The 12,828-nt window shown below is 38.5% G+C and overlaps 2 protein-coding genes across 5 annotated transcripts in view; one reads left to right on the plus strand and one right to left on the minus strand.

The window, feature by feature from the left end:
* The window catches only part of tmem131 (transmembrane protein 131), a 38,245-nt gene extending 28,058 nt beyond the window's left edge, over window positions 1-10,187 (plus strand). For 2 of the 3 annotated variants that reach the window (XM_082190366.1, XM_082190368.1), the window contains 17 exons: window positions 115-187; window positions 364-515; window positions 604-746; window positions 852-1,035; window positions 1,214-1,399; window positions 3,397-3,552; window positions 3,676-4,130; window positions 4,262-4,446; window positions 5,717-5,853; window positions 6,614-6,735; window positions 6,810-6,965; window positions 7,070-7,226; window positions 7,357-7,472; window positions 7,608-7,695; window positions 7,782-7,885; window positions 8,354-8,496; window positions 9,153-10,187. In XM_082190366.1, coding sequence (XP_082046492.1) covers window positions 115-187; window positions 364-515; window positions 604-746; window positions 852-1,035; window positions 1,214-1,399; window positions 3,397-3,552; window positions 3,676-4,130; window positions 4,262-4,446; window positions 5,717-5,853; window positions 6,614-6,735; window positions 6,810-6,965; window positions 7,070-7,226; window positions 7,357-7,472; window positions 7,608-7,695; window positions 7,782-7,885; window positions 8,354-8,496; window positions 9,153-9,410 — 2,815 coding nt within the window. In that variant the 3' untranslated portion in view covers window positions 9,411-10,187. The remainder of the gene's footprint in view (window positions 1-114; window positions 188-363; window positions 516-603; window positions 747-851; window positions 1,036-1,213; window positions 1,400-3,396; window positions 3,553-3,675; window positions 4,131-4,261; window positions 4,447-5,716; window positions 5,854-6,613; window positions 6,736-6,809; window positions 6,966-7,069; window positions 7,227-7,356; window positions 7,473-7,607; window positions 7,696-7,781; window positions 7,886-8,353; window positions 8,497-9,152) is intronic. The other variant, XM_082190367.1, reaches the window with a different exon arrangement.
* Window positions 10,188-10,291: 104 nt separating this feature from the next.
* LOC309514199 (uncharacterized protein) overlaps window positions 10,292-12,828 on the minus strand; it is a 3,586-nt gene continuing 1,049 nt past the window's right edge. For both annotated transcript variants that reach the window (XM_082190373.1, XM_082190372.1), the window contains exons 2-6: window positions 12,652-12,828; window positions 12,389-12,568; window positions 11,469-11,580; window positions 11,155-11,291; window positions 10,292-11,071 (exon numbers count right to left, since the gene is read on the minus strand). The exon at window positions 12,652-12,828 is cut by the window's right edge and continues 21 nt beyond it. In XM_082190373.1, coding sequence (XP_082046499.1) covers window positions 10,712-11,071; window positions 11,155-11,291; window positions 11,469-11,580; window positions 12,389-12,568; window positions 12,652-12,828 — 966 coding nt within the window. In that variant the 3' untranslated portion in view covers window positions 10,292-10,711. The remainder of the gene's footprint in view (window positions 11,072-11,154; window positions 11,292-11,468; window positions 11,581-12,388; window positions 12,569-12,651) is intronic.

The raw sequence follows: 12,828 nt of genomic DNA on the forward strand, positions 1-12,828 counted from the left end.
AAAGAACAATATGTACAGTAAATGTACAGATATTGCAATGTTAGTTCTTTTGCCATATCATGCAGCCCTAAAATGGATTTCATCTGATGTTTTATTTCCTGTTGTTCCTTAAAGGTTTCCATTAGGAAAGTTGTCCAACATCAACATTGACACACATACACTGGAATTCCAGGTCCATAAAAATCATGTAAGTAACAAGGACTTTTTGTGACCATGTAGTGACATTTCATTGTATTATTGAATCAATTTAACTTAATTCTTCTACTTGGCAAAATTCCTTTCATGATATCCACCCAAATAAAGAATTGCTGCACCATGGTTGGGGTGTGTCTATGCTGCTAATGATTTGTGTATGTTTGTCAGTCTTCAGTGATGAAGAGTTCCACAGGATTTGTTGAAGGTTTGATTCGGCCCTACATATACAATGTGCTCCTTATGCCTGGGGAGGTAAAGTCCTTCAATGTGAGGTTCAGACCCATTACCAATCACAGTGTCTCTTCTCTGCTAGTCGTCAGGTAAGTTTAGTGTGCCAAGTGAGTGCCAAAAAAAAAAAAGAATGCTATGAGAGTGCTGTTGCACATTACCCTTGTCATGTTTGCACAGGAACAACCTGACGATAGTAGACTTGATCATGGTTCATGGTCAAGGCACAACAGAGAGTCTTAGACTGGCTGGTAAAGCCCCAGGCCTAGGCAACTCTCTGAGGTTTAAACTTACCGAGGCATTCCTCAAAGACTGTTCAGATGGTGAGTGTCAAAGTTAAGTTAAATAAGAATTCTGAAGTTTGATATTCTTTACCTTTCTATTCACATACTTATTATGCTGTTGTGTATGTTTCTCAATTCTTTAAGTTAAAGCCAAGGAACCAAACTTCACTCTTCGAAGGACTTTCAGGCTGGAGAACACAGGTCTTCTCCCGATTCACATTCGATCTATGGAGATCAGTGGCAACGCATGTGAGGGTTATGGCTTCAAAGTTCTCAACTGTGAAGAATTTGCACTCAAACCAAACAGTTCAAAAGACCTCGTCATACTGTGAGTGGTTTCATGGTTACCATTTTTAACAGAAAATAAATGTTGTGTTAATAATGTCTTTAAAACGTAGCTGCTTTTCATTCCAAATGAATTTAATTTCACTTATTTTAGAGAGTTCGATCATAAATAACAGTTGGACAAAGATATGATTAACTCTTTTCTATCTTGTGATGTGCAGGTTTACACCAGATTTCACATCATCCAGAGTGATCCGGGAGCTGAAGTTGGTGACTGCGGGAGGCTCAGTGTTTGCGTTCGTGCTGAATGCATCATTGCCATATCACATGCTGGCAGTGTGTGCCGAGACCCTTCCCCGACCCAACTGGGAGCTTGAGCTCTACATCATCGTCTCCCTCATTATGAGGTCTGATTTCTCATATTCGATCACCTGATAACTAAGAAAGTCTAAACTCTTACTCATAAAATCTTATAAACATTGCACAGCAAAAACTAAGCCTTTGTTCACACTGCACATAATTCTGATTTGTTTTTTCAAATCTTATCTTTTGGATTAACAGTCCACACTGATCCACTAACATTCAAAAGTTTGGGGCCAGTAAGATATTATTTTTTATTTTTATTTTTTTTAAACAAGTCTCTTATGCTCACATTTATTTTATTTCAGCATCATTACTCCAGTCTTCAGTGTCACATGATCTTTCAGAAATCATTATAATATACTGATATTGTGCTCAAGAAACATTTCTTATCAATTTTGAAAACAATTCTTTGCTTAATATTTTTGTAGAAAAAAATTGGGGTTTTTTTCCTGGTTTATTTGATGGAAAAAGTAATTTAAACTACAGTATTAATACTTAACTCTTAAAAAGTATTAATTTCTTTAAGAAAATACTGACCCCAAACTTTTGAACAGTAGATTATTGGAGTTGGTTAGGCCTAAAATTCAAGTATAAATAAAGTATGAAACCCTGGCATTCATTTTTGACATTTTAAGAAATGTTTGCTATAGATAGGCCTATGTACACTCACCTAAAGGATTATTAGGAAGACCTGTTAAATTTCTCATTAATGCAATTATCTAATCAACCAATCACATGGCAGTTGCTTCAATGCATTTAGGGGTGTGGTCCTGGTCAAGACAATCTCCTGAACTCCAAACTGAATGTCAGAATGGGAAAGAAAGGTGATTTAAGCAATTTTGAGCGTGGCATGGTTGTTGGTGCCAGACGGGCCGGTCTGAGTATTTCACAATCTGCTCAGTTACTGGGATTTTCACGCACAACCATTTCTAGGGTTTACAAATAATAGTGTGAAAAGGGAAAAACATCCAGTATGCGGCAGTCCTGTGGGCGAAAATGCCTTGTTGATGCTAGAGGTCAGAGGAGAATGGGCCGACTGATTCAAGCTGATAGAAGAGCAACTTTGACTGAAATAACCACTCGTTACAACCGAGGTATGCAGCAAAGCATTTGTGAAGCCACAACACGCACAACCTTGAGGCGGATGGGCTACAACAGCAGAAGACCCCACCGGGTACCACTCATCTCCACTACAAATAGGAAAAAGAGGCTACAATTTGCACGAGCTCACCAAAATTGGACAGTTGAAGACTGGAAAAATGTTGCCTGGTCTGATGAGTCTCGATTTCTGTTGAGACATTCAGATGGTAGAGTCAGAATTTGGCGTAAACAGAATGAGAACATGGATCCATCATTCCTTGTTACCACTGTGCAGGCTGGTGGTGGTGGTGTAATGGTGTGGGGGATGTTTTCTTGGCACACTTTAGGCCCCTTAGTGCCAATTGGGCATCGTTTAAATGCCACGGCCTACCTGAGCATTGTTTCTGACCATGTCCATCCCTTTATGACTACCATGTACCCATCCTCTGATGGCTACTTCCTGCAGGATAATGCACCATGTCACAAAGCTCGAATCATTTCAAATTGGTTTCTTGAACATGACAATGAGTTCACTGTACTAAAATGGCCCCCACAGTCACCAGATCTCAACCCAATAGAGCATCTTTGGGATGTGGTGGAACAGAAGCTTTGTTCCCTGGATGTGCATCCCACAAATCTCCATCAACTGCAAGATGCTATCCTATCAATATGGGCCAACATTTCTAAAGAATGCTTTCAGCACCTTGTTGAATCAATGCCACGTAGAATTAAGGCAGTTCTGAAGGCGAAAGGGGGTCAAACACAGTATTAGTATGGTGTTCCTAATAATCCTTTAGGTGAGTGTATATTATGTAAATTGAGCATTGTGTTTGTAGTGTATTAGTATCGTCTTTCTAATTCTGTTTCATGTATAATATTTTTTTATATATTCTAACACATGGAATTAATAAAATACTTGTTTCTTTATCTGTAAATGAATAACAGTGTGATATTTCTTTAGCTCCATGTTCCTGCTGGTCATCGCTACTGCCTATCTGGAGGCCCAGGGAATATGGGAGCCCTTCAAACGACGGCTGTCTGTGGAATCCAACTCTCCCATGGAGACTGGAAAACCTTTTGATCTCAGGGAAATTGTACGAATTCAAAGTGATGCTAAGTGAGTGAGGATTTTTTTTAGTTAAATAAAATAAAAAAGTGAAATGCCATTTTTGTTTCTCTCTGATTTCTTCCGCATCGTTTTATCTGAGAAGTTTTACGAAATGCATTTAATCCGTTGCAGCTTGAATGATTTTGCCGACTCAAACCAGAACTCAACAAGAGGAATGTACGGGTCAAACGTTGGTGGGCGGACTGGGGGTCGGCAAGGTGGTCCGCACTCCACTTCCAACAGCAACGGTGTTCTGCCAGACAGCAAGCCCAGATCTGGTTCAGGCCGCTCTGGATCTATGCAATCCTCTTCCTCCTTTCCTCTCAATAAAGATAGTGGCCAAGGACTCACTCAGCTGACTAACCGAAAGGCCCGGAGTTCCAAACAGCAGCAGCAGGGCTCAGGCCTCCTGGAGGACCTCCCGAGCTCAACACCCTCACAGTCCAACAGCACAAGGGCCAACAGTACAGAAGATCAGGATTACAACCGACTCCTGGTAGCCATGGATAAAGACATTGACAGGCCTGAGTCTTCTGTCAATAATGTGTCTTTAGAACACAATTCACAACAGTTCTCACAAAACAAAGGTAATGTATAACAATATAGAAATATAACTGTATAGATTAACATTCAACTACTTATGCCAGGTGTTTGCCCCAGAGGTCAGTGTAATTTGCAAAATGCACAATATAACTTTATTTACTTGAATGTTTTTCAGTGCTTGAATCAAAAGGGAAAGTGAAGAATAAAACAAAAGCTCTTAAGAAGAAAGAGGAGAAGGAGAGGAAAACAAAGGGAAAGGCTCAAGGAGAAGACTTAAAAGAGCCACTGGCAGACAATGATGACAGCTCCTCTACTACCACAGAGACCTCTAACCCAGACATGGAGGCCAATATTAAAGAGGTACATACACGTGAGACATACTAGACCAGGGGTCTCCAACACGTCGCTCGCTCGCTCGCTACCAGTAGCTTGTGGATTGATTGGAGGTATAGCTCGCCAAGGGGCCGCTCAGGTTCGTTACTTCAAATGTAGGCGCGCGGCAAGCGCGCTCATAATTGAAGCGGCGCGCTTAGTTTAGGCGCAGTGAGATGGAAAAATCTCATCTTTTCAGAATGCCGCAAGCGCACCGCAGGTCGTGTGACAAGAACCAACCAATCAGCTTCACCCTTTCCGTAACTACATTGAAAGCTCAGTCAACATGAAGGATGGAGGTGCACCCAAACATGTTTTTCTCTTCTCCGTAAATAAATCTTGTAGCAGAGCAACAGCAAGCGTTTTTCGGTGGTGGAAATCCATTAGCTACTAAAACTTCTTTGTCGTTGTGGAGAGTGCAGTGCATGGTTGCATAGCAACGACAGACGCCACGGTAAAATCGGACCGAATTTTACTATTAATAATAAAAGATAAGCTAATGTGCATTGTAAATGTCAGTAATTTATCCTTTTGACTCAATTCTTTTTATAAAAATGATTTAAAGGATGAAATATGTGAGGTTTATCTTTTCATAAAACCTTTTTTATCTAAACTTTATTTTAACTTGTACATGTTAGTAGATAACATGTTGCAAGACACTCCTTTAAAATCCATAATTTGCCATAATTTTTAAAGTTATTATTTTAATGTTTATGTAAACAAAAAGTGCATATTGATGCTAATTTTATTTGCTGGTTTTTGACATAAAACTGATTTTATTATATAGTATTAGTACTTTTTGAACAGGATTCTGTGATAACCGTGATCATTTTGGTCACTATAATCATGAAATGAAATTTTCATGCCATTTCATCTCTAGTTATGATACACTATAAAATCAACTATAATTGTGTTTTTACAGTATAATATGCAAAGTACAATTTTCTATAAAAAAATTTATCTCTGATTCTGTTCTTTTCTCTGACATTTAAGGGTGAAATATATAGGCCTACAAAAACTCTTTTAGGTCTAAATCAGTTTAGATAGTTGTTAATATGAGAGTTATGATACATTATTTAAGAGATTTAAGTATTGTATTACATGAGTTTCTCTCGGCCACTTTCATTTTTAAAAAGTAGCTCTCAAATGAAAAAAGGTTGGAGACCCCTGTACTAGACCAACAGAGTACTTCCAAATTAACTTGCTATTAGTTGCTTTTTAGATTAACTCTTTGACTACAATTTGTCTTATTAACCAGGAGCCAGTGAAGGTGAAAGGAAAACCTGTGTCAATGGACAATGGAAAAGAAAGAGAAGAAATTACTCCCTTTCCTACTAAACTAAAAACTAAGAAACAACCAACCACAAAGAAGGAGAACCAAGTGGAAAAATCCAGGTTTGTTCAGAGATTGTTGGTGTTGGGGGATTTGGGAGGAACAACTTCTGGGATATTTTATATAATTTGCAGGCGTCCAGGAGACGCTATCAATATGCCAGAGACTCACTGAACTACTAGGAGAGGACTACTGCAGAATTGCGTCAAAGCAGCTTTACAGTATTAAAAAAATAAAATAAATGTTGTGTCAGGTTCAGTGTTGTAAAGTTCAACTTAAGTTTTTCAGGAATCAGATTTTCAATTACAATTGCCACTTCAATTTCAGCTATAAAGCATCTTTCCAGTGTATTCACAGTGCAAGCTTTCCATGTCAAATAAGGCTGGAGCCTATTTACCCACCTATTTATAATCATGACCAATGGCAGTCCGTAGGTGTTTAACAGCCAGTGAAACGCTTTCTGGTAGTTTCAACTTCAACTTTTGTTCGAAATGGCAGCACACCCGTTTATTCTTTGACCTCCTTTGAAATATATCAGGGCCTTTAGAGGTTGGGGCCTGAGGTTTTATTTGTGCAACCCGAGGTGTTATTAGTGGGGCAGAAATGATGTACTTCATCTTGAAGGCCTTAAAGTTTACAGTGAGCCTTTTATCTGTAACTTAGAATACTGAATATAAATATATATTTTCTAGAATTATGGATTTTTGTTTTGCATCAGACTTACACAATCTCTATTATTACTCTGATCAGTTTAATATCATATTTAAAAAAAAATATGATGATATATTATATTATAAATATGATTATATATTTTCTACACAGCTCTCTTGAACTCCCTTACGTCACACCCCTGGAAAAACAGGATAAGCAGCGCAAGACCTTCACCAAAACCCTTGCCAATACAGGAATTCACAGCTTCTCCAAACCACGAGCTCTGGGCAAACGTACGTGTCCGCTTTTCCACCCAACTTTTGAATCTTGAAACCATTTAAACATTTTTTTTTTTACTCTATCCTAGTAGTCAGTGGGAAGATGGGTGATGACCGGCTATCTCCACTTGGAAAGTTTGTATCCAATGGCTCCATGTCGGAGCTGGGTCATAGCAGTGGATCAGAAGGAGAGAAAGAGTCCCCCCCACCAGAATGGGATGTTCCTCTCAGCAAAACTGGCAACCGTAAGTAATGAGTGCAGAAGTTTAACCTGGGCTAATTTATTAGTCAGTTTGCTTTTTATGTACTCTTTTCCCAAAATGTAAACATTTGTCTCATGTCTTATCAGAAGCAGACAGTCTTCAGCAGATCTCTATGCAGACCATGCATGCAGACCCCTTCCTGAAAGGACCCAGTTCAGTCATCTCCAGAACCTGTTCCCCACCCCCAACCTCCCCTGGCCTGGTACCTCGTGGAAGCTACAGCAGCGTGCTCCACACCAACTGGTAACTTTAACAGGCGTCTGCTTTAAAGTGCACATACTACTAGAACTCTTTTGAGAAACTGCCATCAAGGCAGGTTTCATCATGGAAATCCATGAGTGACGTTTTTTTCTTGTATATTTTTTTTTTATAGCGAGGCTACTTTAAAGAAGGCTCCAGGGAATAAGCTCACCAAGTCGGCCTCTTTGCCTGGTCAGAATGGAAATCCAACTTTTGCAGCTGTAGCTGCTGGCTATGACAAAAGCCCTGGTGAGTTTGTACTTGAATGTAGTTGCGCACCGATCAAGAAATGTGTGGCTGATACCATTAACTGATATTTATTTTTAAAGTGCCAACACATTTATGCGTAAATGTTATACAAGTTGTGTGCTCTTGTTTTCACAGGTGGCAGTGGCTCAGCTAGTAAAGCTGACAGTCTGGGGAAGGTGACACTGTCTCACATGCCATCAGTGGAGAGTGATGGATCTGACAGGTGCAGTGCCTTCATAACGAAACATTGCTTAATCAATGTTTTTATAATGTCAAAGTATATTTATAATGTCATTGTGCATCTTTTAGCTCTGGACTCTGGAGCCCAATAGACCCCACCAGCAGCCCCGCTTTTGGTCCAGTTAACTCTTTCTCTGCTTTTGGACCCAACAACCCACTTAATCTCTCTGGAGGTATGCAAAAAACCAGTCTATATTAAAAAATGTAATTAAAAAATAAAATGCAAAAAATCAGGCATGTGATCAGCTAAAGACAAAAAGGAAGGAAAACCACGCCTGACCCTAAGGCAATTATTATTATCATTTTAAAAAGTCGCAATAATACTAGGGCTGCCCCTGACTAAAGATTTTTCTAGTCGACTAATCGCACATTTTTATTAATTTAACTACTTAAATATATACTGGGGGTGGAATATATGCCTATAGCACTGGCAAAAATAATGATTATGATTGTGTCGGGAAAAAATAGCAAGGAGACGTTTTTTTCCCCAAACCATTTTTTTTCGTGGATATTAGCAACTCATGTGGTTCTTTTCAGGGCAGGAAATATGGAAATCCATATCAATGCGGAAAAATCACATCCCTGTAAATTCCAGTTTGCAATGCCAATATATCCAATATTATGGTTATTTTCTCTATCAGTTTTCAGAGGCATGACCGTTCCCAAGAGTTCAGAGCCCCAGCAGAGTTGGCCTGAGTACACTCCAGTGTCTCCGTCCATCTGGGAGACTGAGCCTGGTAACACCTGGGCTACCAGCACTGGATCCCCATCAACTCCAACAACTGTAAGATATCTCTTCCTTGTCAGCTTGCCTCATCCACACCTTTGATCCCATGAAGAACATTTAAAACTACAATCAGAGTGTATTGAAACCTCAGTGACACTTCCCGCATTTTTGGAAATCAAGCTTATTTTCAGATGAATCTTGAGCCATTACACAGACTACACTATTGTAAAAGTTTGGGGTCATTAAGATTTTTACTCAGCAGTGATGCAATAAATTGATCAGAAGTAACAGTAAAGACATATATATTATAAAGACATTTATATTAGCATTAGAATGATTTCTGAAAGATCATTTGACACTGAATACTGAAGTAATGACTGCTGAAAATTCAGTTGTGTTTAAAAGGAACAAATTGCATTTAAAATATATTAAAATAGAAAAGGAGTTTTAACAGGTACACTATTTCACAATATTACTTTTTTTTTTTTTATCAAATAAATGCAGCCTTTGGGAGCATAAGAGACTTAAAAAAAAAAAAAATCTTACCATCTCAGAACTTTTGAGTAGTAGTGTGTGTGTATATATAGCAATAAGCTAGATGCTTAACATGTTTCAGATTTCCCATGACTATATATATATATGTGTGTGTGTGTGTGTATATGTAGTTTTGCAGGTTATGAGATGATAGTCTTTCTCTTTCTGCTTGTGTGTAGTCCATTTTGGGCAGTGCGCGCAGTCCCTGGTCCTTCAGCAGGTCCATCTGGTCCACTGGCAACGACTCCACCCTGCACTCCTTCAACCCTCCTCCTTCCTCCGCCCTCCCTGACTTGGTCAGCCACACCGCACCGCCCACACCCGCCCCCAACGACGTGGGTCGCACCTACAACCCCTGGAACATGGGGTGGTCTCCCTCACTCAATCGCTGGAACTCAGAGCCCTGGCCCAACAGCCCCGACAACAATGGCATCTGAGGCAGAACAGCCTCACTGAGCAACAGAAAATGCAGTGGTTTCTAATCTTGTTTTATTTTTCCTGGTTGAATAGTATGATGTACACCAAGATCATTTTAATGATTGGAAAAAATCTTGAATTGTAATGGTACAAATGTCCATTGGAAACCCAGTGTTGCAATTCCAATTCACCTCAGAATTCAGACCTATTTATTTTAGTGGGGTATAAAAATGCCTTAAGTTCATTTTAACCGTCAAAGTGAACGAAAAATTGACGACATTGGTTTAATGCTATTGCCCTTGTAGGGGTATTTTTCTTTACCATTTTAGAGATTCCCTGTTTTGAGTAATACTGCATTGTTTGGAATTAAAGTATATGATCCAGTATTATTGTATTAAAATGCAAGATGCAGTATTACTCAACCTTAAAATAAGCACTTTGCGTAAATCCCCACTCCTACAAAATGCTGTTATATTGGTTTGATGATTTCATTCTTGGCATTGTCTGGCCACACTTGGTTGATTTAACATTTGGGAAGATAAAAGTGGTTAAGACTACGATTACCACATTGATTTGAACCCCTCTAAGTCCAAGCCAAATCGTAAAAGCATTCAGAAGTTGAGATTTTATTTTATTTTAATTGGCCTCAGCTTGAAGTGAAAAACTTCATTTGCTGAAATTGGCTTTTAATTTGAGGGACCTTAAAGAACTTGAAATGTGTTCTGTTCATCATTCATTTGTCACTTCAAGAGTGAGCGTTTGGTCTCATTGGTTGAAATAAACATATCAGGCTGGAATATTGACTTCTCATTTTATTTCTGCCTAAATTTTAATTTGCTTAAAGGGACAGTAATTGTCATCTCGTCCTTGTGTTATTTCAAACTCGTTCTTTCATCTCCGAAACATAAATGTCTCCTGTCTCTCCATTGAAAGTCAATTAATGCTTCAAAAAGTTCATAAAGACAAACAATCCATATTCACATTTTATTTAAAGTCTTCTGAAGAGAGACATGCAAATTTATTAATTATTTTTTTTTATTTTTTTTGCATTTAATCAGAGATCAACACATGATTCATATGGATTACTTCTCAATGTCTTTATGAACTTTTTGAAGTGTCAAAGTTTTGGTTGTGTGGACTTTAAATGAAGGGACAGAAGAACATCTTTATTTGTGTTTTTGAAAATGTATGCAAGTCTTGTGGGTTTGGAATAACATGAGGATGAGTGACCGATTTTTGGCTAAACTAACTCTTTAACAGAACAGGGACACTTGCAGAGGATTCTTCATGTAATACAAATGCACTGCAAAGAAGCTTATTTCTATGCTAATTGTAAAGAAGCTTTGAGCATCAAGCTGAACTTTTTAAGGTCACATGTCTTCATCACAAACGCAAGATGGCCTTTCTTCAGAGTATTGGCTTGGTCCACAACCATCATGCCTCGTCCCAATACACCTTGTACCTCCACGCGAACGGCACACTGTACACTCTCTGTAATCACGCTGCTGTCCACACAAGCTGCCACAGCAAAGGCATCGTAGGGCACAAACCCTTGCCCAAAGAGCACATCTTTGTTGCTGTTGATGGAAAACTCTCTAGAGAAGGCCCAGCACTTGGAGGTTATCTTCTTCATGAATCGAGCAGCTGATGTATCCTGATTGACCAGCTCATCAAAACACTCCTGGAAAAATATGAAGCACACAAGTTTGTCAGGCCAATAATGTTCTCGCAAGAATGGATTTTGCTCATGTTGGGGGCTCTTACCCAAGATAGTTTGTTTCTGCAAGTGAACTCCCAGGTTGCGATGTGTGTTGAGCAGGTATATTCCTCCAAAACTACGTAAGCTGATTCAGCGTCCATTCTAAAATTAAACTCTGCCGTTGGTGTCAGATTTCCCTTCCCTGGAAGATTTAACAGTGACAGTGTGGGGAGATGAAGCTCAATAGAAAGAGACCCGATTAGGGGAGCGTGTCTTGACCTGTGCTGTTCTCAGCACTGGCTTGGTTTTTATGTTATACATAATCACTGATATAAAAAGTACAATTTGGAGGTACCTGTACAGCAGCTTATTTTCTTACCTTCCATATTACCGCCCATAATATACAGATCCTTGAGTTTCTGAGGGAAAGTGGGGTCTAACTTAACAGCCAAAGCCAAGTTAGTGAGTGGACCAAGAGCAATGAGAGATACCTGTGTATGTAAACAAACAGGGATGTTTAAGCGCATTCCATTGTCAACCACAAGATGGCATCACAACATTCAGAAGAGTTCACTAACTGCATTTTAAACATTCTTACCCAGTGGTTCTTAATCTTTTTGACCTTAACCATTGTTAAAAACAATATATGATTGCACTTCAAGTTATTTCTTGATACTTCTGTAATGATAATGCTGCTCTTTTTCAAACTTGTAAAAAATTTTATGGAAACCATGAGTGTTAATATCCTAAAAAAAATATATCCTAAAAGTTTCAATCACTTCAGGGCTTATAACTTGTATTACCAGTGTATACATGACTTTTCTAGTTGATGATGTTTACAGGGTTTTTATTTATTTATTTTTCTATCAGATTATTTTACAACCCTGATTTTTAAATAAAAATAGCAGTTAAGGGAACAAATGATTATTATTATATATATATATATATATATATATATATATATATATATATATATTAGCTTACATTTTAAATATTTATTTTTTGTAAGATTCAGGTCCTCTCACATACTGTTCTTTAGGATCTCTGAGGTAAATAAACAAATAATCTAAACACTACATGGCCAACAAAACTAAACAAATACTGCAAAGTGGGTCTATAGAGACTCAAAATGTGTGATTTGAGTTCAAATGAACTAAAACAAAGCTTATTAACTAAAAACAAATAATACGCAAGTTGATAGAAAATGTTACATATTGTGCTTGAATGTTTTTTTAATGTTTCTATTCAAACTTTTACATCAATATTCTATAACTAAAGGGGGTTATTAGTTTTTCTTACCTCTCCCTGGTTTTCATTCACCAGTCGTATCATGGCATGAACGGCATGCTCTTTCTGTATCTGCCTCTTCCACATCTCAGAGTTCTGCAGAACATCTCCAAGTCCATCTGTGCCAAAATGATCTTTACATGGAGTGTCAGATCTAACTAGAGGACCAGCAGACCCTTTGAAAACTGGAATCTGAGGGAAAACAATACAATAGAATGCAATTATCTCATCTTAGTTCTTGACATTTGTATTGGTACTGTTTTAAATGCACATACCTGGGTTTGTTGACAGACTGACAGTACTCGCACCACATTCTGACATACATTATCCACATCAGTGTTCCCAAAGCAGCAGGTGATGCCCAACACCTTCACATCGGGAGCTGCGAGAGCAACTATGATGGCCAGAGCATCATCTATGCCACAGTCTGTGTCGATTATTAGCAGCTTTTT

Source organism: Leuciscus leuciscus (assembly GCF_965113295.1).
Source record: "Leuciscus leuciscus genome assembly, chromosome: 14".
Lineage (NCBI taxonomy): Eukaryota > Metazoa > Chordata > Actinopteri > Cypriniformes > Leuciscidae > Leuciscus > Leuciscus leuciscus.